The following is a 27619-nucleotide window of genomic DNA, read 5'->3' as shown; positions in this document are numbered from 1 at the left end:
AACTGTCTCCATCAATTATTTCTGTACTCACTGGCCGCAGCAAGCAAAACTTATGCTTGTGTGGTCAGCACCTTCTTCTGCACAGCGCAGATGGAGTGGAAATGGCCGCACTGTCTCCACTGTTATCTGCGTCACATCGTCTGGTTGCTTGGCATTAAGACAAGGTAAGCAACTCACTATGCACAGCATGCAGTAAAGATGGTCTGGCTGTGCTGTGCAGAGGAAGGTGCTGACCACACAAGTATGAGTTCGCTTGCTCCAGTCAGTGAGTACAGGTTGAAGAGGAGATAGGAGGAAGAGGGCAAGAGTGAATGGGAGGTGTGGTTTTTTTTGTTTTAGAAATTCAGTGTGACTAGCGTTTCACAGAGGGTAAGGGAATATTTTGCTTGCTCCAACCACACTCTGGGGACACAGGAAACTGGCTGACAAGGAACCGGGTAGAACTCTGATCTAATTTATGGTTTTACAATAAATGGCAGAAATTTTATAAAAACTTTTGGGGGATATGATGATTAATGTCTGTGAGGACATGAGAAATTTGAAAAAAAAAAGTCTCTGATGACAAGTTCCCTTTAAAGTTGAGAAGTATAACAATGCAGCCCTTGTACCAATAAATATTGTTCACCTGTGGCCTAAATCCTTAGATCAAGAATAAAACAGAAATTGTAAGGAAATGTAATAATCTTTTTTATTACAAATTTGTATAGACTGAGTCAGTCCAATTTATCGCACCAAAGTCACAACTCCACAACTGTGACTCTACAACCCTGAGTATCAAACAGAGAATGGAACCCTCCAAACAGGTAACACTCACTTGGATCACTATTCATACATTTGTAATAAAAATAACAAGGGAATGGCACTACACAGTGTTATAACAGTTGATGATGCAGATGATCCATTTATTTAATAAAATAAAAACCCAAGTCAGGAGAGGTGGGTGGTCCTATTTAACCCCTGACTGACCCCACTAAGTTAGGATGAAGCATGATAGTTTTCCAGTGTGTTCATTGTGAGACCAGATTGAATGTAAATAGGAAGCTTCAATCCAAATGTGAACTACAAAAGTCTAAAATGTAAAACTCCGTATTTACAACTATATTGATTTGTGTCCTACTAGATTATTCATTTTAGTTTACATATTTGCAATTTACACAAATGATAGATCGTCATATTTTCCCTTATCAAGATGCCTTTTATCTGGCCCATTATATTTGAGGACAAAGATATTGCTACATGCAGGGCTATTATCACAATCAAAATAAGCGTGCAACTAAACAGTGGCGCCGCATGAAATAACGAACAATAATTAATAACAAAATTATTATTTAGTGACAGTTTCATGGTAAAGCTACATAAATCTGTCTCTAAATAATAATTTTGTTATGGATTATCGTCATAATCCCTTTATTGTTGGGGCCAGTTGCATTACAGCTGTGATGGTTGTCTTGGTGGACAAGTGCCATCAGATTTAAGCTGTACAAATGTAATTCAGATGGTTCATGGAACATACATAAAGAATATACCCGTATATACTTGAGTATACCTAGTTTTACCATCAAAAACTGGGATAACCTATTGACTCGTGTATAAGTTGAGGGTGGGATATGCACTAGTCAAAGGCCTCCCAGTATATAGCCAGCCCCCTGTAGTATATATCCGGCCAGCCCCCCGTAGTATTTAGCCAGCCAGCCCCCTGTAGTATATAGCCAGCCAGCACCCTGTAGTATATAGCAAGCCAGCACCCTGTAGTATATAGCAAGCCAGCCCCCTGTAGTATATAGCCAGCCCCTGTAATATATAGCTTGCGAGCCCCCTGTAAGTAATAGCCTGCCAGCCCCCTGTAGGTAATAGCCTGCCAGCTCCCTGTAAGTAATAGCCTACCAGCCCCCTGTAAGTAATAGCCTGCCTGCCCCGTAAGTAAAAGCCTGCCAGCCCCCTATAAGTAAAAGCCTGCAGCCCCCTGTAAGTATATATTACCGGTAAAAAAAAAGCCCAGGCAGCTACTCTTCATCTTCATGCCGCAGGTCCGCGACAGCTCTGTGGCCGCACCTCTTCTGTCTTCACGTGCGCTAGCACCAGGTCCACGACAGCCCTGTGCACACGGCACAGCCAGCGCACTCTGTGATGTCAGCAGCAGCTGACATCACAGTTCTGCGCCGGCCAGTGCGCATGAAACTGTCTCGGACCTGCGGCCGGCTTGAAGACAGAATAGGCGTGCCCACGGAGCTGTCGCGGACCTGCGGCATGAAGATGAAGAGGAGCTGCCTGGGCTGTCGGGAATAGCGAGTAGTCAGTTTTGTTTTTTTTTTGTATACCTGCTTATACTCGAGTATATACAGTATTCTAAAATAATGCTAAATATATAGTAAAATAAAACACAAAAGGGAAAGATGATGCATACTCTATTTCTGAATATTTCATGAGTTTACTTTTCTTTACCTGCCATTGATTTCCTGATTGGGCCTGGACATAAGCAGGAGGGATACTCCTAAAAGTATTCTTTATTGGTGTTGCTGCCATGGCACCCAAATCACCAGCACTTGCAGGATCACTCATTGCCATTTGGTAGGATGTATAATTGTATAGATTGTTGTAGTAGGGATACAGAGGTGGTTGATAGAAGTTACTGTAATAAGCAGAGTCCACGACAAAGTCAGAAGTGCTGTCCACATGCCCTCTGCTGGTTGCAGAAGGTATATCTTGAACAAGCATCCTGTTCTCTGCAAAAGACAACATAATTGCTTTGAAAACGTTTGATATTGTCAGCTAATAAAGACAAAAATAGTATTATAGCATGCATGAAAAAAAATCATGCTAAATTAAATGTGGAGGAATTATAAACTTTCCTAAATATCTTAACCTGGCCATACACATAAAAACTAATTTGAGAGTCCTAACACCTAAAATGTTATTAAAGTCAATGTCAAAGACGCAGCTAAGTTATGAAGCTTCAGGGTATATGAAGGGAAGGACTCCACTATAGTGCCCCCAGAATGCTCCCCCTTCCTGGGTATTACTGTAAAGATAGTGTGGGATATGGTGCACCCACTGCTGGACCAGGGCTACCACCTGTACCTGGACAATTTTTACACTAGCACTACACTATTAAAGTGCCTCGCTTCCAGAAATACTGCGGCTTGCGGCACTGTACGCACAAATCAGAGAGGTCTCCTTAGTCGTTGCTTTGGCAAATTATATAGCACTATGCAGCGACTCTGTATTGTGTGTTAAGTACAAGAACGAGAGTGGTCCTTGTATTACAAACAATACATGGGCTCACCAGCACCCCTGTCCCAGTACGAGGTACAAGTACAGAAACCCCCAGACCTGACTACATAATGGATAATAACAAGTACATGGGAGGGGTACATGTCGGACCAGGTGCTTCAGCCATACAACGCCATGCGGAAATTGAGGGCGTGGTAGAAAAAGATGGCCATGCACATCATTCCATTCAGATAATTCTTACATGTTATATTGATGTGCAGACCAGAGGAGAACTTTCCTGGAATTTCAAGAGGTGGTATTACGTCATATGCCGGCTGAGGCGGTATGGAGAGGGTTCATGGCTGAGCCCTCTCCATACAAGGTGGGCGTTTGCTGCATGTTGCGGGTAACACCCGCAGTTGGTGCTGGCACAGCTGGATTTCTGAAGGTGGGGAGGGGTTAAGTATTTTCTTTTTGGGAGACCAGGAAGGGGAGGGGGAAATCTACATCAGGGTAAAATCTACATCTAAAGCAAGGCCATTTAGATGTAGATTTTACCCTGATGTACTATGCACAGCTTATACATCATGCCGCACTTTCCCTCCTAACCCTGTCATGTGCACAGCCTGTAGATTATTGTCACATATGGGGTAAAGCTGCTTTATCCATACTGCTGATTCTCTCAAGGAACATCCACTACATCAGTAAAGCTGCAACTGTAGCACTTCACCGTGTCAATAGGGTTATGCTTGTGTGGTGTCAGTGTAGACAGCAGGAAAATCTCCTGATATATAGGAAATCAGGTCTATAATGGGAATCACATGCCGGGTGATGGTGCATGGAGAGGGCTCACAGGCTGAGCCCTCTCCATAGCCAGTAAGTCTATGCATATATTGCAGCAAAGGCTTACTGGTAACCACGATCGGTGCCAGCCGGCGGCTTCAAAAAGATGGCGGCACATGGGCGCCGCCATGTTGCCGAGGTTCCTCGCTTCCCGTGACGTCTTTGGGGAGCGGCGATCGGTCGCCATGACAGCCTTGGGTTCTATCAGCACATTGTAATGAATGAGGAGGAAAATCCTAAAGTATGGCAGTATATGATAGGATCGATCAGACAACCTAGGGTTAAAGTACCCCAGGGAGTCTGAAAAATAATAAAAATTTTTAAAAAAAGGTTTTTAAAAAAATTATAATTAAAAAAACATAAAACTTCAAATCACCCCCCTTTCCCTAGAACTGATATAAATAAACAGTAAAAACACATTAGGTATCGACGCGTCCGAAAATGCCCAATCAAAATAAAATATCAATTTTTCACTGGGTTTAACCCCGTAACAGAAAATAGTGCCCAAAGTCAAAAAATAGCACTTTTTTGTTATAAAAAGTGATCAAAAGGTCGTACAGTCCTAGAAATGATAACATTGTAAATGTCAACAAAAGTCGCTAAAAACAACACCTCCCACAGCTCTGTACACCAAAGTATAAAAAAAAGTTATTAGTGCCAGAAGATGACAAAATCCAATACATTTTTTTTGTACAGGTTTTAATTTCTGTAAATGTATGAAAACATTATAAAACCTATACAATTTTGGTATCCCCATAATCGTACCGACCCAAAGAATAAAGTAGACCTGTCATTTTGGGCGTACAGTGAAATCCAAGTCCACAAGAATACGGCCCAAATGCGGGTTTTCACAAATTTCACTGCATTTGGAATTTTTATCCCGCTTCCCAGTACACAGCACGGAATATTAAATACCACCATTTTGACATGTAATTTGTTACGCAAAAAATAAGCAATAACACAGCTCTGTACATGGAAAAATAAAAAAATTGTAGATTTTTGAAGGTGGGGAGTGAAAAATAAAACAACAAAAACTAAAAAGGGCATTGGCGGGAAAGGATTAATATTCCATGCCGTGTACTGGGAGGTGGGTAAAAAATTACAAATGCAGTGAAAAAACATGTTTGCACCGTATTCTTGTGGGCTTGGATTTATGGATTTCACTGCGCGCCCCGAATGACATGTCTACTTCATTCTTTGGGTCGGTGCAATCACGGGGATACCAAATTTGTATAGGTTTATAATGTTTTCATACATGTACAGAAATGAAAACCTCTTGATATCTCTCCATACCCCCGCAGCCGGCATGTGACGTTATACTACGTCATAAACACCTCTTGAAATTCCAGGAAAGTTCCCCCCTGCACATTGATATAACACGCAAGAATTATCTGAATTATGTGAATGGCCACCTTCTTCTACCACGCCCTCAATTTCCACATGGCGTTGTATGGCTGAAGCAACTGGAACAGAAGCACAAGTCAACCCCTCCCATGTACTTTTTATAATCTGGTATGCAGTCAGGTTTGGGGGTCTCTGTACTTGTACATCGTACTGGGACAGGGGTGCTGGTGAGCCCATGTATTGTTGGTAATACAAGGACCACTCTCTTGATCTTGTACTTAATACAATACAGAGTCACTACATAATACCCTGCTCTTGTGCTTTCTAATTTTTTGCCCAAGAAGCGACCACTCTGATTTCTTCGTACAGTGGCGCAAGCCACAGTATTTCTGGAAGCAAGGCACTTTAAAAGAGTAGAAACAAGTTTGGAATCCGGCACTCTGTACCACACGTGGAGTCGGTTGGTGTATAAATCAATCTTCTTTTATTAAATATAAAAATTCATGCAGACACACATAGCTGTGGAATCGATCAACGCGTTTCGGCAGAGGCTGCCTTAGTCATGATCTACTACATACAAGTGAACACTAAACTTTTAAAACACCCGCTCAATGACGTCATAGATCAGGTGATCAAAAATGGGAGGGATAGAACACCTGTAGTCGATATGGGCAAGAACGGCCATGTGATCATGTGATATCCAAAACGTCATGGGTCAGGTGGTAGGAGGAGCAGAAAACGTAAGTAATTTACACAGGATATTTAACTGTTGGGTTACTGAACTATAGAAATAATCATCCCACCTGTGGTATTGTAACATAGAAATAAGTTAAAAAACACATCTATACTCATGTATAAATATATACAAATGTAAAAAGGAGGAAAGGGACCAAAAATTACATCATAATGAATGCTGTTCCGGAAATGAGGAAATCACAGGATAGACTCGACGTGGGAGAACATAAGGTAAGTTACCAAAGAACATGTATATACATTCAGAGAAAGCGAATAATTGCGTAAATGCGGATATATGTGTGTTAGTTCACACTACATGATAACACTGATAATTGGAAAACATACATGGAATAATGGCTGGAATGACATTCAATATGTTAAGATGATGTCAGATCTTTTGTTCAGGCCTTCTGGTTGGCGACTACCTAAAGTAAACATCCAGAAGGTTTCTCGATTGAGTAACTTCCGTTTCATGTCACTTTAAAAGAGTAGTGCTGGTGTAGAAAATTGACTAGGTACAGGTGGTAACCCTGGTCCAGCAGTGGGTGCACCATATCCCACACTATCTTTGCAGTAAGGTTGCATGCAAACAAACGTATGCCCACATGGCCATAGCATGGCAGGCATGCTTCCAGCGCCATGGGAGGAGGAGGGGTGACCTCTCCATAGAGATCCATTGTGTACAGTCTGTAACATAGGGAAAGATAGGACTATCTTTTTCCTGTGTAGGGAGAGGTGTGGTTTCGCTTCTTGCGGCTATACATATGTCCCCCATACATTGGTGTGCGTGAGGCCTTATACCCAGGAGGGAAGGGCATTCAGAGGGCACTATATTGGAGTTCTTCCCTTCATATACCCTTAACTTGTTGGTATACCCTGATGTACTTTCATACAGCTTATACACAAAAAAAATAAAATGTGCACTAGAAAAATTAAACAAGGTACACCAGAAAAATTAGATAATGTGCACCAAACTACACGGACAAGCTGCACAGCCGCCAGAGAAAACAATAATACAAGGCACCAAAAAAAAAACCTATGTGCACGGCGCAAAAGGGCACTAAAAAAATCACCTAGCTTGCCTTAAGACGTCGTAACTACCAGTAAAGATACTGTGGAGCGCTATTCACAAGGCGCACTGAAAAGTGCATCCAGTGCAGAACAACGCTAACAGTGCGTTTGGGTTCAGAAGGGACAGACGGGAGATGTGAAAAACAAAGGACAAGTGTGATCACACAGGGAACGTAAACGACGCAGCAGGGAACAGATAGGTATCAGACAGGGTAATAGTGATTTTGGTGTAACAGTAACGCTTAGCTTCTTTCTCCAGCGATACTAAAATGGTGCCGCTGGAGGGAGGAGAAAGGAGCTAAAACCGAGTTTATCAGCACCAAAATGCTGCAGTTGGCCAGTCAGACTTGACTGGCCAATCACAGCGATCGGTGGGCGGGACGGATCCGATTGGCCGGGTGACGTCAGCAGGAGATTCTCCTGCCTCCGTCACCCGAGTTCCATTGTAATATCACCATGTCATGTGACATGGTGACACGCGATACAGTGCACGCAACAAGGTTTTAAGTTAGTGCAGAATGCTTTGTGCCGCCCTCTTTAAGGAAATCTACCATTTGATTTCATGCATTATGAACCACGCAAACCTTGATAATACTGTTGTTACCTTGATACAGAAGTATATCTTGTTTTATCCCTGAGTTGAGTGGTTTTGCTCAAAAAACTATTATAACATTCAGGACTCTGGGAAAGCTGGATTGCATGCTGCTTGTAGTTCATTAACAGATTACATGGAGCTGTCTGTACTGACCAGACAGGACTAATCAACCTGTGGTGGATCACTTCAACCCAGTGATTACAGCATTCTCTGGAGAACTACATAACTAATAGGAAAAGCGTCGAGCCAGGCAAAGGAGCAACAGGGTTTAAAGGGGTATTCCCACGAAGACAAGTATCTTTTATGTACTCAGCACATCAAAATAACACATTTTCTAATTCACTGTTATTAACAAAAATACAACATTTCACAGATATAAGTCCAACCTGTCTCTATCAGTTCTGCTGTATACAACTTCAGTTGCCCCTAGATCCGACTCTGTAACTTCAGACTTAGGGTCGGGTGGCAGCCATCTTGATTTTTATATGAGAATGTGCAGATGAGATTTCTCTGTCTTGTGTCTATAGACACGCCCCCTGCAGTCCTAGCTCACAGACACATACACTGATTCACTTCCTGGCAGGAGATTGTGAGGAGAGACAAGCTGCAAACTACAAGTAGATAAGTGAACCGAGGAAAGGGGAAGGTCTCACATAGCTGTGAGACTGAGAACACAGATGTAGCAGGGCTGACTCTGTAATAGGCATCTAATGGATCTCATGCATCTCTGATCTGTCTCATCTATCTCTCTCTGTGTCAGTGTTTCAATAGGTATCAGTGCACATCAGATAAATAAATAGGGTGCTTGTGGATTAGGAATACAACTCCCATATATACACACAAGACGTAATCCATGCACTCCATTATAAAGAAAAGAGTTTTATTGGGGCATATGGCCAAACTTCAAGCGTTAACGTTTTCTGCTGATACAACAGCCTTTATCAAACACACAGGCCAGTAGAGAGTGGGGAGAGATGCAGAATGATGGCACCTTGGAATAGTACTACAATACTCCTGAAAATATGGCGCTTCATATTTGCCAAAGTTGCCAAAATGTTTACACTTGAAGTTTGGCCATATGCCCTAATAAAACTCTTTTCTGCATATTGAAGTGCTTGGATTACATCTAGTGTGTCTGTGTCAGTGTGTTAGTACTATGTCAGAAGCCAGATGAAAGTGTATATATACACCTGTACCCTGATAATGTAACCACATTGTCACCCCACAGAACTAGATGGATTATACAGTAACGTTTCTGCTTAGAGTCCCCGCCCTCACCCTGGAATTTTACACTGAGCACCATAGAGTGATAGGAGCTAAAACAGCAATAACACTGAGTAAAATAGTAAAGAAAGGGGTTAAAATTATCTTTATTGTGTTAACATCACTAGGGGATTGAAATGTGAGAATTTTCTTTTGTGGGAAAACCCCTTTAATTATCATAAATTCATAATAGTTTTTTTCAGCAAAACTACTCAACTTAGAGATTAAACAAGGTATGCTTCTGCATCAGTGTAGCTAGTGCATTCTCAAGGTGTGTTTGGTGTATAATGCATGAACTCAAATGGTACATTTGCCTTAACACAGAGAGGTACTTTATGCTCTCAAGGACCTACAACTTGTACTCAATGAAGTATAGACTGGACAATAAAATAAATGATACCAGCATGCTCTGTATCACTATACACAGAGAAATGTATAACTTACACCAGCTGAACATATATAATTATATACAGGAGATGCTCAGGTTATACCAGGTTGCTCCATACAACGACATACAAGAAGCTGGAAAAGATACCCTCCCCCAATGAATACAGTATTCGCCTGGCATACTTAACTTAATTTGGCTTTGATGGTAGATAAAAAAACTGCATTATTTACTTGTCCATTTAAAGAAAGTAAATACCGCACTTCAAGCAAAAAATAATTGTTAACAGTAAGGACAATGCATACATATTTGTAACCATACAGACACATAGTGTTTCCAAGGATTCATAAAGACATGCAAAGGCTAGTCTGCACTTCATGTATAAGAACATTAAGAGAAAACAAAGCTGTATAGTGTATGTCTTACACAATGAAGCTGTGTTCCATTTGGTAAAAAGGCAGGTGTACAGGCTGTGCAGTGTGGATATGACCCTGGTCTTCCTTTGAGTGTCTTGTACATTTCCTCAATAATTTGAATTTGCAGAAACATGTAGAGATAAGGTTTGCAGATGTGTGACAAGTGAGCTTTCACATTGACTTAAGGGATTAACCCTTAGACAACAAACGCTTTTGTCTGTGATTTAGCATAAAGTGCAGTGCATGTACAGCCCTCATGTAACCCAGGTCAGAACTATGTACAGCGGTGTCAGCCCTAATAAACAGCTGACAACGAGCTGCAGCATTTGCAGCCGGTATTTAACCCCTTAAAGACTTGGCCCTTTTTTGATTCCATTTTTTACTCCCCACCTTGAAAAATACAGATTTTTTTTTTTTTTTCATATACAGAGCTGTGTGTGGACTTTTAAAATATTCCATGTCTTATTTATTCTTTGGGTCGGTACAACCACGGATATACCAAATTTATATACGTTTTATTGCGTTTTAGTACATTTTAAAAAATTAAAACCTTATGTACAAAAAATCATATTGGGTTTTTACGGCGGCCATTAAGGGTACTTCTTCTGACGGGCAGTCTTTCTATGTCAAGCTGTTGCCCCAGCCACAAATCTTATAGAATAGCTCCTAGGGATGCAAATACAGGTGGGAGTCCCCTTATAGTTTATTTAATCCCTCCTGCAGAATAACTGAAGCCCACTGTAATTCAATAGTGGCAATCCAGGACAGTGCAGTCTAAGTCTCTCTAGAGTGAGAGATCTTAAGGGACCTCCGCTACTGCCCAGCACGGCACCGCTGCGTGCATGTGCCGGCTGTTGTGTGTGAGGGGATCGCGGTGGAGTGATACACCGTGTCTCCTCTATCTATCACTACGCGGCTTGTGTAGTCTCGGGATGCGTGCGTCCACGATACCGAGACTAACACTTATTGGTCCTGGTATGGTCTTGTACAGCAGTCCCACTGCGGGTGAGTACCGCTACTGCATCTGTCCCTGTAATGATCTTTCCCTAGGCTGTGGCTGCGGGCATAGCTTGTGTCCCGACACGTGTTTCGCCGAGTCTCCCAGGCTTCTTCTAGGGGGCGGCCAGGTTCGGGAGCCTTTTATTCCAGAATTCAAGAGTGACAGCTTAATTAGCCAATGCAATTAGAACATAACAAAGTTGGTATTATTAACATAATCAAATGAGGGAGGTTTTACTCCTACATTTTGAAGATGGCAAATATGGCCAGTTTTCCAGCACAGACATGAGGTCATTTATGGAATTACATATTTCTTTATTTGGGATGTAGTAGTTAATAAATCATACTATTATATAAGAGCAAGTCAGCAGACCGAGAGTGGGTCAAAAAATGTAGTTTTTATTCCATCAAGTTGTAATAGTGGATGTTCAAATAAAAAAGGCTTCTATTGTTCAGCCGATGGCGAATAGACAGATGGAAGATAAAACCCCTCTGTTCAAATATTGGTGTCATTTGGAGAGAGCGTTATTGTGGCATTATGTCTGACCGTGGTCCCAAAAAGGTACGAATTTTGGCCAAAAGTTGTATCAAAAAAATGTATCAAGAACATATATTGAGTACCACGTTGACTTCTACAGGAAGCATCCAAATCCAAAGTTGTCATTCAAGCCTCTGGGTTTAAGGCTCCCCACCCTATATATCCATAGGCTCTCTTTTTGGAGAAGCATATTGTCCAAGTCTCCGCCTCTGATCCCCAGTGTTACCCGGGTAATCGGCCAGCCTTTAAGGCCTTTGGGATTACAATTGTGACATTTTTTAAAATGTTCTGCAATGGGTGTTGGCTGGAATGGTTTATTTTGTTTTAAAGCTTCTCTCTGCATTTTATCATAATTTCTGATTCTGATTTCTGATTCTCAAATTAGGTTCATTACCACCCTACATGGGGTGAAATGAACAACATCATGAACCGTCATTTGGGGATTCTTACTCTGGATCCGGATCAGGCTGTATACTACTGGGGGCAAACTGTATACTACTGGGGACAGGCTGTATACTACTGGGGGCAGGCTGTATACTACTGGGGGCAAGCTGTATACTACTGGGGGCAGGCTGTATACTACTGGGGGCAGGCTGTATACTACTGGGGGCAAGCTGTATACTACTGGGGGCAGGCTGTATACTACTGGAGGCAGGCTGTATACTACTGGAGGCAGGCTGTATACTACTGGGGGCAGGCTGTATACTACTGGGGGCAGAGTGTATACTACTGGGGGCAGGGTGTATACTACTGGGGGCAGGGTGTATACTACTGGGGGCAGGGTGTATACTACTGGGGGCAGTGCTGTATACTACTGGGGGCAGGCTGTATACTACTGGGGGCAGGCTGTATACTACTGGGGGCAGGCTGTATACTACTGGGGGCAGGGTGTATACTACTGGGGGCAGGGTGTATACTACTGGGGGCAGGGTGTATACTACTGGGGGCAAGCTGTATACTACTGGGGGCAGGCTGTATACTACTGGGGGCAGGCTGTATACTACTGGGGGCAGGCTGTATACTACTGGGGGCAGGCTGTATACTACTGGGGGCAGGCTGTATACTACTAAGGGCAGGCTGTATACTACTGGGGGCAAGCTTTATACTACTGGGGGTAGGCTGGGCTGTATACTATAAGGGGTTGGTTGGCTATATACAAAGGGGGGGGGGTTCTGTGACCAATGCATTTCCCACCCTCGGCTTATACTCGAGTCAATAGTTTTTCCCAGTTTTTGGTGGTAAAATTAGGGGTCTCGGGTTATACTCGGGTTGGCTTATACTCGAGTATATACGGTATTTGGTATCATCGTGTCCATTTTAATCTGTACAATAAATCTAAATCAATATTGAACCCTCACGGTGAACAACGAAAAAAAAAAAAAAAAGAAACACAAAAAAGTTCCTGTAATATACAATTTTTCATCAAATATCCTCACAAAAATGTTCTGAAAAACAATCAAAATAAAGTTACGTGCCCTAATATATGCCGGAAAAAAACAACTCTTTTCGGAAAAAAATTTGCCCTGAATCAGAAAAATACAGAAGTTATGCCTCTGAAAAGTTGTTGATAGTATATATATATATATAAAAAAAGTATTCTTCAGTGTCAGTTTTGGCCTAAATAAATATATGTTCCAAAAAAATGTCAAAAGTTTCTAAATTGCATTTCTTTTTTGTTTTAGACCATGTGAAACACTTAAAAGATTAATAGACTTAATAGAAGCTGTTTTACATACCTTGAGGGGTGTAGTTTCTATAGTGGGGTAATTTATGGGGTTTTTACTATTATTTAGACATTTTAAAGTCACCTGAAAGCTGAGTTGAAAATTTTCCAAACTTTTGCTGTTAATTTTTTCATTACGAAACGAAAAACTTGCATTTTACAACGAACATGAAGTACAATACTCCACGAGAAATCAATCTGAAAATCACCTGGACATGTTAAACCTTTCCAAAGTTATAACCCATTATAGTGACCCATGTCAGATTCTAAAAATAAAGTCTGGTCATTAAGCTAAAAACAAGCATGATAAGGGTTAATAAGTGTTGTAGTGCTTCTTTTAACCCCGTGTGTTGTTGTTTACAATGTATAAATGCATGAACAGCTTAACATGTTTAACCCTACAGACGCCGTGGTCATGGTGACCGCAGCATCTATAGGGCATTACTGCTATGATCGGGGCATGGTGCCGATTGTTGCCATGGCAGCCCTGAGGTCCGACGAAGGACCCCAGGACTGCCTTCAGTAGTAACCTGTTAATGTCTAATGTCAGGCTCTTCAGGATGCATTGGTTGACTAATGTAATACATTAATATTGTAGTATATAACAATAAACAAGTAATCGCATGATGAGAATGAGTTCTATATTCTGCAAAACAAGTTAACCATAAAAAACCTATATAATTGGGGTATTGCCATAATCGTTATGACCCATAGAATTAAGATAACACATTATTTTTATGGTACGGTGAACGTCCGGGGGAAAAAATGCTAAAAACCATTAACAGGAGTTAATGATTTTTTTAACCACCTCAAGAAAGAGTTAATAATATGTTATTATCAGCTATTGAACCCCCGTAAATGATGTACCTGAAAAGTGTATCTCATCTGCAAAAAAAATAATCTCCCATATGTCCAAATTACAAAAAAAAAACCTTAAAGCTGATCAGATGCCTCTAAATAAGGGTTTTTGGTGATTTTCATAAAAATGAGAAAAATTACACACAAAATTCGGAAAATCTTAACAACCTAAAAAGGAGAGATGATGCATAAAAAGCCATGCCGATAGAAAGCAGACATTTGGGAAACGTTAGTTATAAAATTATTTAAATGCTATTATCTGCCTGAAAGGTAAAAAATTTTCAACTTTGAAAATTAACAATTTGTAGAATTTTTTTCATAATGAAAGATATCATTAAAATGTTTCTATTACCGTATATACTCGTGTATAAGCCGAGTTTTTCAGCACAAAAAATGTGCTGAAAAACCTCACTTCGGCTTATACACGAGTCAATTAAAAAAAAAAAAAATTAATACTCACCCTCCGTTGCCCGGATCCACCGGCGGCGGCTCCCGAAGTTCAGCACATTAAATAAATAAACTTAGTTCTGACCTTCCGGCGATACTCACCCCCGATCCACGGCGCCGGCTTCCGATCCTCGATGGTGGCTCTCAATCCCCGGCTGCGGCTGTCTTCTGTTGCCGGCGGAGTCGCGTCCATGCGATCTCCCCGCCGGCGCTTACTATGATGGTGTGACGTCGCCGCAAGACGGCAAGAGAAGACAGAAGACGCTGCCGGGGATCGAGAGCCACCGCAGAGGATCGGGGGTGAGTATCGCCGAAAGGTGAGAATTAAGTTTATGTTGAGCACATTTAAAAAAATACATGGGGGCAGGCTGGCTGTATACGTGAGGGGCAGGCTGGCTGTATACGTGAGGGGAAGGCTTGCTGTATACATGAGGGGCAGGCTGGCTGTATACATGAGGGGGCAGGCTGGCTATATACATGAGGGGGCAGGCTGGCTATATACATGAGGGGGCAGGCTGGCTATATACATGAGGGGGCAGGCTGGCTATATACATGAGGGGGCAGGCTGGCTGTATACATGAGGGGGCAGGCTGGCTGTATACATTAGGGGGGCAGGCTGTATACCACTTGGGGCTGGCTGTATACTACACCCTCGGCTTATACTCGAGTCAATAGGTTTTCCCAGTTTTTGGTGGTAAAATTAGGGGTCTCGGCTTATACTCGGGTCGGCTTATACTCGAGTATATACGGTAATCTGAAGTACAATGTGTGACAAGAAAACAATCTCAATATACCCTGGATATGTTAAAGCATTAAATAGGTATAACCTCTTATAATGACCCAGGGCAAATTTAAAAAACCAGACCTGGTGTTAAGACCCTAAAATGGCTTAGACCTAAGTAAAGGTTATAGGAAATCTACCACTCGATAAAAGCATAAAAACACTTCAGATACTCGCCTATCCTCCTCTTCATCTTGATCCCGGCGATCCGTGCTGCTAATTCTTCACTCCCCAGCATTGGAGAGAGAGGTATTTATTTATCACGCAGAGGGCATAACGTCAACCCAACTCTCCCAGAATGGGAGGGGTAAGTGGCAAGGGTGGGTATAATTGTGTCCTGCACTCCAGGCTGTTTTTTTTCTCAGGTCTTTTTTTCAGGTGAGATGGCAAGATTAAAGAAGACAAGAGCTGGATGAAGATGAAGAGGTGCACATGTGAGAATGTAGTGTTTTTTTTTTTAATTATTATTTTATTGAATGGTAGATTTCGTTTTTTTCAAAAATACTTTGATAGGAGAGTGAAAAACTTGCAAATTTTGGAGAAAAAAGAAGAGCGTAACATATCTGGCACTAAAATGGTATATTTTCACTGTGCAGAGCCAAAGCATATGATGTTTTTGAAAGCTGTTATGGGGTCATTGTTGTGATCAGCTAAATCAGATCTTAGAGATCTGCAACATTCCCTTAATAGTATGGCTGGTACTTGTGGGACTTAACTGTACACCCAAATGCAGCAATTAATTTCAGTTTTTAATGTAAAAAAATATATTTTTTTTAAGAGACAAAGAAATTGGTGGAATTAATTGTCTGCACCATCAATTTGTCACAGCTATAAAGCCACATTAAATCAGATGCATTACAGATGTGCTAGACTTGTTCTACCAATGGTCCTCTAAATTCAGTTGTATGCTATAGTCCTGGGATAAAAACAAATGTGTGAAAGCTTACTGTAATGTGAGGTTATCAATGCTTTTCATGCATAATACAAATTGCCATTGTTTCCAAAAAGCATCATGAGAGGCATATCATTCAAGGTACCCCTTGTGCCCTAGCTGTCACTCCCTTGCTGGCTGACACTGCAAGGTTGATAGGCTAATGCTCATTTACTTGATAATACTTTGTAAGGTCATAGCAGCCTTGGCAGAAACTCACTCCCCAATCTTACAATCAGAACATTATGTTTCTCCATTACAACAAATCTGACATTCATATATGCTGACAATTATTTAGCTTGTATATTTTTAACTTGTACTGTCTTATTAGCTAGCCAACATTCCCAGCACACCATTCATTTTTATCCCTTAGAGGACTCAACTCCTTTTTCATTTTTACATTTCTGCTTTTGACTCCCACCTTTAAAAAGTCATAACTTTTTTATTTTCTGTTGACAGAGCTGTACCAGTGAAAAAAAAAAAACATAACGTATATACCCGAGTATAAGCCGAGTTTTTCAGCACAAAAAATGTGCTGAAAAACCTTATACTCGAGTCTATAAAAAACCTTCGGCTCTGGGTCTCGCTCTTGTTACGATGTCAACTGCTTGCTGAAATTCTAATGTATGCGCCGCCACTGGCACACATGATGATGTCAGCAAGCGGCTGACGTTATAGTGATTGCGATGGCACCGCGCGGAGACCCAGAGCTGGAGCTTCCATGGAAAGAAGAGGACCTGTCGGGGGGCTTTGGAAGTATACATTTAGCCTTTTCTTATAGGCTGAGCATTCCTCGGGTCAGTGGCTGCTGGCTATATAAAGTGTACAGGGGTTACAGGCTATATACTGGGGGTAGGGGCTGCTGGTGGTATACTGGGGGCATTGGCTGCTGGTTGTATACTGGGGGCAGGGGCTACAGGCTATATACTGGGGGACAGGAACTACAGGCTATATACTGGGAGACAGGGGCTGCTGGCTATATACTGGGGGACAGGGGCTGCTGGCTATATACTGGGGGACAGGGGCTACAGGCTGTATACTGGATGGCAGGGGCTACAGGCTATATACTGGGGGACAGGGGTTGCTGGCTATATACTGGGGGAAGGGGCTGCTGGCTATATACTGGGGGCAGGAGCTACAGGCTATATACTGAGGGAGCAGGGGCTGCAGACTATATACTGCAGGATATATACTGGAGGGGCAGGGGATGCAGGCTATATACTGGGGGGTAGAGGCTGCATGATATATTATGGAGGGGTAGGGGATATAGGCTATATACTGGGGTGAAGGGGCTGATGGCTATATACTGGGGGGGGGTATAGGCTACAGGATATATACTGGAAGGGGCAGGGGATGCAGGCTATATACTGGGGTAGGGGCTGCAGGCTATGGTTACATTTATGAAAAATGCAACGGCACCCTTTTCTCATGCACTGTTTTTACATCTTTAACTGTGTGCTCCAAATGAAACATTCCCTTTATTTTGGTTAATATGATCAATTTTTTGTATTCTGTCTTGTATTCTTGGTTATAACTTTGGAACCTTTTCACTTATCAAAGCGACTTTAAGTTCTTTCGTCACTTCATTTTAGTGTTACATTTTGGCTGATAAGTTTTGCATTTATAAAAAAAAAATGTTAAATGTTTTTTTTTTTTTTTCAGAAAAAATTGTCATTTTCAAAATTCTAAATTTTCTAGTTTTCAGGCCGGTAGTTTTACCATCTAAATTTGTTGCTTAATAACATTTCCCATTTGTCTGCTTTACATTTTCATAATTTGGAAATGTCTGGATAACTTATTTTGATGTCATATGGCTTAAAACCCAAACATAGGTTATCCGTATTTTCAAGGAGATTTCAGAATTTACTTTTTGGGGATCATTACTGTTTTTAATGAAATTTGAAATGTATAGTATTAAAAACCCTCTATGTATCAACCTATTTTCAAATCTGCACCCCTCAAATTATCAGAAACAGCTTTTAGGAAGATTGTTAACCCCTTGAGATCTTCATTGTAATTAAATCAAAATGGAGGTGAAATTTTGAATGGTCCGATTTTGTTGGTAATACGTTCATTTGCCGTCCACGTTCAAAAAAAGATAAGAGAAAACCCATCTTAATATTTGAATATTTTTTATGCAATTTCTCCAAGTATGGAGACTCCCCCTCCCCCCCACATGTGGACGTTTCTTGTTGTAGGGGCACATAGTGAGGTGCAGGCGGGAAGGAGGGCCATGCATAAGCCATAGAATTTAGTGGTTTTTAGTTGGTTCATGGTGCACTTTTTGCGCTAGAAAATATTTGTTTTACCGTTATAGGGTATTCTGGTATTATGAACATCTAATTAAAAACCCAGGATGTTATAAATAAATGAATGTAACAAAACTCAATGTCATTAGTCACAAAATGGAGTTGTCTCACCGAAAAATTGAAAAACACAGCTTTTTCAAGGGGAGTGAAAAAGCTAAGTGCGAAACACGTGTCGGGGTGTACAGCGTGTGCCTTCCTACTGGTGTAGGTAACATTACTGCTCTTATGTGAGGGACGTTTCTCCTCTGTTTGCAATTCCTACTTAGGTTGTGACTGTTAATAGGCTACACTTACCAGTCTCTATTTGTTCCATTGGTTTTATCAACTTCATATTATGTGGCACTCTCTGTTGTTTTTATACTGTATTGTTGCTGGTGCATTGCGATGCACTACTTTTTTTCAATAAAGATTGTTTTGTATTAGACGAAATATACTTTAGATGCTGTGTTTTTCAATTTTTCGGTGAGATAAGTTTATACAATGGGGGGATCCTGTACAATCTATGCCCATACCACCCGTTTTATTACTTTGGTTTTGACAAAATGGAGTTGATAAAATAGTTTGATTTTATGATTCACAAAATTTTATGGCCTCTCTAAAGTATGCAGAGTTATCACCAAGATGACCGCCACTCGACACTACAAGTCCCAAGATCCTTTAGTTCTCAGTAACTCCTCCTCCCTCTTATGCTCTGCTCCCAGTGATGATGTAACAGACTGTCCTGCTCTGTTACCATAGTAATGATGTGTAACTGCCATCACCAAAACACTGGCCATACTGGATGCACTGCAACCAACCGACTACAGCCAAACGTAGTGGTGATCACATGACCTGCCTAGGCAGGTGCAGGACGCTGGGTTTTGGGGTTTTTTTGATGAATTTATTCGTTTATTTTTATGCACATTTTTTTCCCATTTTTTGACTTGTCCCACTATTGGACAAGAACAAGCAATCGTTTGATTGCTTGTACATTATAATACCCTGCAATACTGATGTATTGCAGGATATGACCACTGTCACCCTAGGTTGACACTGTGCCTGTAAGGTCCCATATGTAACACAACCTTACAGGCATTAACTAGGGACAGCCCGCGGAGTCTTGGCTCAGACCCCGCAGTTGCCAAAGCAATGATCGAGCAGGGGAGAATACCTTGCAGCCATTAAAATACCGCGGTCGCACTGACCACGGCATTTACAGGGTTAACACCCACAATAAGAGCTCACACCGACTGTGGTTGTTACTTTGGGGATGTCAGCGTTAGATTACCCCTGACAATCCGCAACTCCCGATGCTGGTATGGCTCAGTGCTGTGCTAGCGCTAATAATAACCTAAGGGGTTAAAAAACACCATGTATATTTGGCCAAATACGGCACTGAAATACTTGACTGGAAAAAAAAGCATACCTTTATGTGAAAGGGGCCAAATATAGTTTTGTTATAGCTTAATCCCTTGAAAAAAATTAGAAAAGTAAAAAATTCCTTGTACAGTTTTTTGACACCCATAGCTTCTTCAAACTTCGCTGTACAAAGCTATGTACGGCGTCTTTTTTTTTTTACTATTACCGTATTTCATGCCCGCCTGGATACTTAAACCCCTTGATCTACTTAGGCCCGTTCCACACTTGCGAGTGTGATGCGATGAACTCGTATCACACTCGCAACGCATGCTGCCGGGAACGCACGGCCCGAACGCTGTACTAAACAGAAGCTGCAGAGGTTAACCCCTTACCCACCACGGTCATTAATGTGTGGAGCTTCTGAAGTGGATTGGACTTCCCGAAGCTGCTTAACGGGGAAAGGGGGGGATTGGCTTAAGCACAATGTAATCAAAAATTTTCAATAATTACTTTATTTAATTAAGTCCCCTAAACTCACTATACACCTCTAATAAAACCCAAAATCACAAAAATAAACCACATATTTGGTGGTTACCATAAATCGGAAACATTATTGGATCGGTGAACGCCGATTCCTCACATTTTCACTAAAAATGTGAAATCCTACTTTTGAGGGACCTGCTCAGCTTTCAAATCACTATGAGAGGTCTAAATCATAGTTAAGCCCCATAAATTTCCCCATTATAGAAACTACACCCCTCTATGTTGTAAAATAACTTTTATGAAGTTACAGTTACAATAAAGTTTTACAGAGGTCGAAACAAAATCGGACGCAATTTAGAAATTGGCATTTTTTGTTGGCTAAATGAATGTACAGGCAGTCCCCGGGTTACATACAAGATAGGGTCTGTAGGTTTGTTCTTAAGTTGAATTTGTATGTAAGTCGGAACTGTATATTTTATCATTGTAATCCCAGCCAGAACTTTTTTGGTCTCTGTGACAAATGGATTTTAAAAATGTTGGGTTGTCATAAGAACCAGGAATAACAATAAAGCTTCATTACAGACACCTGATAACTGTTAAAGCTGTTTATTGTAACCTAGGACTAAAGTACAATAAAGTACCGTTTGTAACTAGGGTCGCATGCAAGTTGAGTGTTCTTAAGTAGGGGACCGCCTGTATTTTTCAGCATATTACACATTTTTGGGGACAATTTTGACATATGAGGGCTTATTTTTTGCGATATTAGATACACTTTACAAATACTTCATTTTAGTGGGTCTTTAGCTTATTGATGAGATTTTATTAACTCTTGAATGTAAGGAGGAAAACTCAGCCCATGTCCCCATGGAGGGAGTTTGTGTACCTTCCGCGCCTCGGTGCCTAGCATCCATGAGAAGGAAAACGACAAATGCGTAGTGAGTCGTGACGTCAATACAAGGCTCAACGCACAAGCACAAAGTTTCCTTGTGCGGTGAGCCAACATCATTAGGGGGTGGTTCAAGACAGGGAGTATGTGCGAGGTGGTTTGGGTGCATCATGTAGAGCGGGCGCCAAGTGAATCAATTATGCAAACGAGCAGGTGGACATTAGAATTTGAAATGTGCAGGACTTCACTGCACATTTCACTAACAAAGTAAGACACACATTTGATAAAAACATCATTGCTACTGTATAGTGTCTATAGGAACCGGCCACCAGTGAAAAATACTTCTCTGGTGACAGGTTCCCTATAAGACAAGAATCATGTCCCTCTCTGTGAAATGTTTACCTGAAGAGCTTGTGGATGCCAGGGCAGTAGATACACTTGTAGCCTGAGAGCAGCTGTTTTCCAGCATTGGGCAAGAATTGTTACTGACATGCTCTCGTTTCACAAGCAAATCTACTGTGCTAGGTAGAGGGATAGGATGGCTAATTCCCAATTCCTCTTCTTGAGCCTGTTGCCTCCTCAACGCTACCTGTTGCAGAGAATAAAACACAGTTACTTGATGGCATAATCAACACAGAAAGCTGTGCATTCCAAAGAAACCCATATAACACACTCATCAGTCAAGGCATTCTTTGATTTAGATTTTATCTATTCTACAACTCATCAACAGAGGAACAACTGGGACAAAGCAATTTAGAGAATTTAGAGAATTAATTATAATTACATAAGCCATCTCATTGAAGAAATATTTAAATTTTCAATTGTTAATTTGATTTCAGCCATTCTCATTCTGGCTAGGCTAATGTCGGACAGAAGAAATAGCAGCTGTTGAGAAATATGATGTTGATTTTGCACTTGAAAAGTCTTATGCACATAGATGCACATGGGATTTTTCTGTGCATACAAACTATAGGTTTGCTCTGTAACATGGTCACACCGTGATCATGCACATGAAAACTTGACTATAGTGTTGTATTCTCCTGGTCAATAAGTTTGTTCCCCATTACCATACAGTTTATATGCACAGACGGTGTCCTCAAAAATGTGACCTGATTTGATCCAGGTCGTGTGAGATTTTTCATACTGCTGTATAATATTCCTTTTTCCCTTTTGAACCTCTCTGGGCTGTGGTTCCTGGGGTGAAGGAGGGATGTGTAGGTTGTGGTTGCATGCGAGTGAAAGAAGGTGGTGCACAGATATTGAATATTAAAGGGATAGGGCCTAACGTGCTGAGACCCCTGCAGATCTCAAAAATGAGGGGTCCGACGGACCCTTCGCCGCTCCTCAGACTAATCTCGGCAATCTCCATAGAGATTAATGGAGCAGAACGGTCATGCTCTGCCATCTGCTCCATTACTCTTATGGAGCGACGAAGGGTTGGTTCGGACCCCACTTTTTCGCAATCTGTGGGTCTCAGCACCGAAGATAGGGCCTAACTATCATGGGAAATCCCCTTTAAGATTTACTCTGCTCTTTGCATGCTGGTTATGTGTTTCATAATGGCATGTACTACGAGCCCATGATTACCACCCTTATTATATTCCATTATTATAACGCAATTTCTGAATTATGAATTACGTTTAATTCTTCTTCATTATTATTGTTATTCAAGAGAAAAGTTGAAAAAAGGATAAATAAACACTTAAAAAATGCACATGAAGACTCGGAAGCTGAAAGAAGCCTCATAGCAAGGGTAATTACCACAGTAAAAAACAAAACTGTGTCCAAATGTCCTAAAAATGTAGGAAGTCTGTCACCAATATGCATTTACATTTCTGTCCATTACTCCATATTATTGTTCCCAGAATCCCAGTTTAAAAATGGAGGAATGGCAAAGTCACTTATGAATGTCGAAACAGTTGCAAGCTCTTTACAAGAAAATAAAAATAACAAGAAAATGAAATGCTGGAACTTAGAAAACACTTTTGCCTATTCGGTGACTTTGGTAGCAACCACTTTAATGACAATGTTACCAGTCTGTCCACATTTATCACCGTGGCTGATGCTACATCTGGGTAAATGCTCTATATTTGGTGCCAATTTACACCGACCACAATTGTAAACCTGCCTCATTGTATACTTTTAAATACAAAACTATTATATTACATACTTAAATATTGTATACAAAACGAAGTCTCCACATACCTGGGCAGCCATGACACGTTGTCTCTCGGCAATCAGGCTACATTTCTTGCACTGACAGTCTCTCCACATACAGAAGCGCTTATGACCCTTCAGGGGGGACGAGTAGCCATGATTCCTGCAACGGGCACACTTTGGCATACGTACAGTCTTCTTTCCATTGCCCACAGACGAGACGGAGCTCCGAACCTTGTTAAATGGCTCTTCAATGTTGGGCATTCTGTTTCTTCAAAACTAAAAAAGATTGGAGTGGTAAAGTTTCCTCGCTGAAGCTTTCACAGTAATATTGTGTGACCAGTCAGTGTCCGGCTCCCCAGTTAAAGAGCAAAAAAAACCTTGGCAATATACAGACTGTTGTGAGATATGTGTGGGAGAGACCCACATTGCAGGGAGCAATGACAAATACAGCACCTCTCCCACAGCTCACAAAATATGACTTGAAATTGTGGTGCATTGATACAATTGAGAACAATCTCATCTTTCACACTGTATGCTTAGATATTGTTATTACCAACTCAGCTGTTCACAGTTGAAATAAGAATTGCCCTGTTTCTGCCACCATATTTTACCCCCTTAAACTACTAGCCCCCTCAGGTTGGGTATGAAATATCCTTTATAGAATTCCCATTTAAATCTCACCTGTTTACCTATAAAAATGTCCTCTAAAGTCATGTGAAAATGAGCAAAGAAAAGTCATATTTTGCAGATCGCACTAGGCAAGTTTCTAGGTACAATAGAACAAAAGATAGGGGGGCATCTGAAGTGACAATATCCCTGCACCTTTTTAAAGGGAACCTGTCACCAGGAGACCCATTTTTAGCACTCCCCCAGTCCCCACAGAGCATATTACATACACTGCCAAAGTGTTTTTGTATAAAAAATAGGTTTTACAGAAAAAAAGATATGTTATATTGTACCTTTCATTAGCATCTGCTGTGTGACTAGGCAGTTGCCAAATGGGAGGGGCTGGAAAGGAGCAGTTTACCCCCCACCATTGGGAAACATGTGACCTTTTCAAATATATGAATAACTCCCCTCACTCAGGATTGGCTGTAGAGGAGCAGGGGGCGTTGCTAAACCCAGTGTTGGGTGTTTTCATATATTTGAAAAGGTCACATGGAGAAGCTGTTCCCCAAGGGTGGGGGTAACTGCTCCTTTCCAGACCCTCCCATTTGGCAACTGCCTAGTCACACAGCAGATGCTAATGAAAGGTAGAATATAACATATCTTTTTTTCTGCAAAAACAATTTTTAATACAAAAACACTTTGACAGTGTATGTACCAGAGGTCGCATTAACGCCTCACCACGCGTCATAGACGCGTGATGAGGCGCCATTACCCCCCAAAATAATTGCCATGCGTAAAAGAACGCATGGCAATTATTCCCTGTAGCGCACAGGCTGAGCGGCCCGGCGCGCGCTGCAAAAGAGGGAAATGTCACTAGCGCGATCGCAGCGCGCTCCGGGCCGCTCAGCGGGGCACGTGACTAAGGGGCGTGCCGGAGAGACCCGGAGTGAGAGCACCGGCCACAGGGGAGACATGTGGACAGAGGGGCTGTCCCCGCGACGGGACTTAAGATCAAGGCCGGGTGAGTGTAGTGTGCTGTGTGTGCTGTGTGCGTGCTGTGTGAGTGTAGTCTTGTGTGTGCTGTGTGAGTGTAGTGTAGTGGTGTGCGTGCTGTGTGAGTGGAGTGTAGTGTAGTGGTGTGCGTGCTGTGTGAGTGGAGTGTAGTGTAGTGGTGTGCGTGCTGTGTGAGTGGAGTGTAGTGTAGTGTAGTGGTGTGCGTGCTGTGTGAGTGGAGTGTAGTGTAGTGGTGTGCGTGCTGTGTGAGTGGAGTGTAGTGTAGTGGTGTGCGTGCTGTGTGAGTGGAGTGTAGTGTAGTGGTGTGCGTGCTGTGTGAGTGGAGTGTAGTGTAGTGGTGTGCGTGCTGTGTGAGTGGAGTGTAGTGTAGTGGTGTGCGTGCTGTGTGAGTGGAGTGGAGTGTAGTGTAGTGGTGTGTGTGCTGTGTGAGTGGAGTGTAGTGTAGTGGTGTGTGTGCTGTGTGAGTGTAGTGTAGTGTAGTGTAGTGGTGTGTGTGCTGTGTGAGTGGAGTGTAGTGTAGTGGTGTGTGTGCTGTGTGAGTGGAGTGTAGTGTAGTGGTGTGTGTGCTGTGTGAGTGGAGTGTAGTGTAGTGGTGTGTGTGCTGTGTGAGTGGAGTGTAGTGTAGTGGTGTGTGTGCTGTGTGGGTGGAGTGGAGTGTAGTGGTGTGAGTGGAGTGGAGTGTAGTGTAGTGGTGTGCGTGCTGTGTGAGTGGAGTGTAGTGTAGTGGTGTGCGTGCTGTGTGAGTGGAGTGTAGTGTAGTGGTGTGCGTGCTGTGTGAGTGGAGTGTAGTGTAGTGGTGTGCGTGCTGTGTGAGTGGAGTGTAGTGTAGTGTAGTGGTGTGCGTGCTGTGTGAGTGGAGTGTAGTGTAGTGGTGTGCGTGCTGTGTGAGTGGAGTGTAGTGTAGTGTAGTGGTGTGCGTGCTGTGTGAGTGTAGTGTAGTGTAGTGGTGTGCGTGCTGTGTGAGTGTAGTGTAGTGTAGTGGTGTGCGTGCTGTGTGAGTGTAGTGTAGTGTAGTGGTGTGCGTGCTGTGTGAGTGGAGTGTAGTGTAGTGTAGTGCGTGCTGTGTGAGTGGAGTGTAGTGTAGTGGTGTGCGTGCTGTGTGAGTGGAGTGTAGTGTAGTGTAGTGTAGTGCGTGCTGTGTGAGTGGAGTGTAGTGTAGTGTAGTGCGTGCTGTGTGAGTGGAGTGTAGTGGTGTGCGTGCTGTGTGAGTGGAGTGTAGTGTAGTGGTGTGCGTGCTGTGTGAGTGGAGTGTAGTGTAGTGGTGTGCGTGCTGTGTGAGTGGAGTGGAGTGTAGTGTAGTGGTGTGCGTGCTGTGTGAGTGGAGTGTAGTGTAGTGGTGTGCGTGCTGTGTGAGTGGAGTGGAGTGTAGTGGTGTGCGTGCTGTGTGAGTGGAGTGGAGTGTAGTGTAGTGGTGTGCGTGCTGTGTGAGTGGAGTGGAGTGTAGTGTAGTGGTGTGCGTGCTGTGTGAGTGGAGTGTAGTGTAGTGGTGTGCGTGCTGTGTGAGTGGAGTGTAGTGTAGTGGTGTGCGTGCTGTGTGAGTGGAGTGGAGTGTAGTGGTGTGCGTGCTGTGTGAGTGGAGTGGAGTGGAGTGTAGTGTAGTGGTGTGCGTGCTGTGTGAGTGTAGTGGAGTGTAGTGGTGTGCGTGCTGTGTGAGTGTAGTGTAGTGTAGTGGTGTGCGTGCTGTGTGAGTGGAGTGTAGTGTAGTGTAGTGCGTGCTGTGTGAGTGGAGTGTAGTGTAGTGTAGTGCGTGCTGTGTGAGTGGAGTGTAGTGTAGTGGTGTGCGTGCTGTGTGAGTGGAGTGGAGTGTAGTGTAGTGGTGTGCGTGCTGTGTGAGTGGAGTGTAGTGTAGTGGTGTGCGTGCTGTGTGAGTGGAGTGGAGTGTAGTGGTGTGCGTGCTGTGTGAGTGGAGTGGAGTGTAGTGGTGTGCGTGCTGTGTGAGTGGAGTGTAGTGTAGTGGTGTGCGTGCTGTGTGAGTGTAGTGTAGTGGTGTGCGTGCTGTGTGAGTGGAGTGGAGTGTAGTGGTGTGCGTGCTGTGTGAGTGGAGTGTAGTGTAGTGGTGTGTGTGCTGTGTGAGTGGAGTGTAGTGTAGTGTTGTGTGCGTGCTGTGTGAGTGGAGTGTAGTGTAGTGTTGTGTGTGCTGTGTGAGTGGAGAGTAGTGTAGTGTTGTGTGTGCTGTGTGAGTGGAGAGTAGTGTAGTGTTGTGTGCGTGCTGCGTGAGTGGAGTGGAGTGTAGTGTAGTGTTGTGTGTGCTGTGTGAGTGGAGTGGAGTGTAGTGTAGTGTTGTGTGTGCTGTGTGAGTGTAGTGTAGTGTTGTGTGTGCTGTGTGAGTGGAGTGTAGTGTAGTGGTGTGCGTGCTGTGTGAGTGGAGTGTAGTGTAGTGTTGTGCGTGCTGTGTGAGTGGAGTGTAGTGTAGTGTTGTGCGTGCTGTGTGAGTGTAGTGTAGTGTTGTGCGTGCTGTGTGAGTGTAGTGGTGTGTGTGCTGTGTGAGTGGAGTGTAGTGTAGTGTTGTGTGCGTGCTGTGTGAGTGGAGTGTAGTGTAGTGTTGTGTGTGCTGTGTGAGTGGAGTGTAGTGTAGTGTTGTGTGTGCTGTGTGAGTGTAGTGTAGTGTTGTGCGTGCTGTGTGAGTGGAGAGTAGTGTAGTGTTGTGTGTTGTGTGTGCTGTGTGAGTGGAGTGTAGTGTA

General features: G+C 42.6%; 1 protein-coding gene across 3 annotated transcripts in view; it reads right to left on the bottom strand.

Annotated features, from left to right (window-relative positions):
* DMRT1 (doublesex and mab-3 related transcription factor 1) overlaps nt 1–27619 on the bottom strand; it is a 104743-nt gene that overhangs the window by 69269 nt on the left and 7855 nt on the right. The window contains exons 2-4 of one of the 3 annotated variants that reach the window (XM_072151591.1): nt 23361–23591; nt 21558–21744; nt 2443–2723 (exon numbers count right to left, since the gene is read on the bottom strand). In XM_072151591.1, coding sequence (XP_072007692.1) covers nt 2443–2723; nt 21558–21744; nt 23361–23576 — 684 coding nt within the window. In that variant the 5' untranslated portion in view covers nt 23577–23591. Of the gene's footprint in view, nt 1–2442; nt 2724–21557; nt 21745–23360; nt 23745–27619 lie in introns of those variants that run through there. The other 2 variants (XM_072151601.1, XM_072151610.1) reach the window with 2 other exon arrangements.

This window comes from Engystomops pustulosus, chromosome 1 (genome assembly GCF_040894005.1).
Source record: "Engystomops pustulosus chromosome 1, aEngPut4.maternal, whole genome shotgun sequence".
Classification (NCBI taxonomy): Eukaryota; Metazoa; Chordata; class Amphibia; order Anura; family Leptodactylidae; genus Engystomops; species Engystomops pustulosus.
The sequence above is the reverse complement of the archived record's forward strand: the minus strand, read 5'-3'. Positions and strand labels throughout refer to the sequence as shown.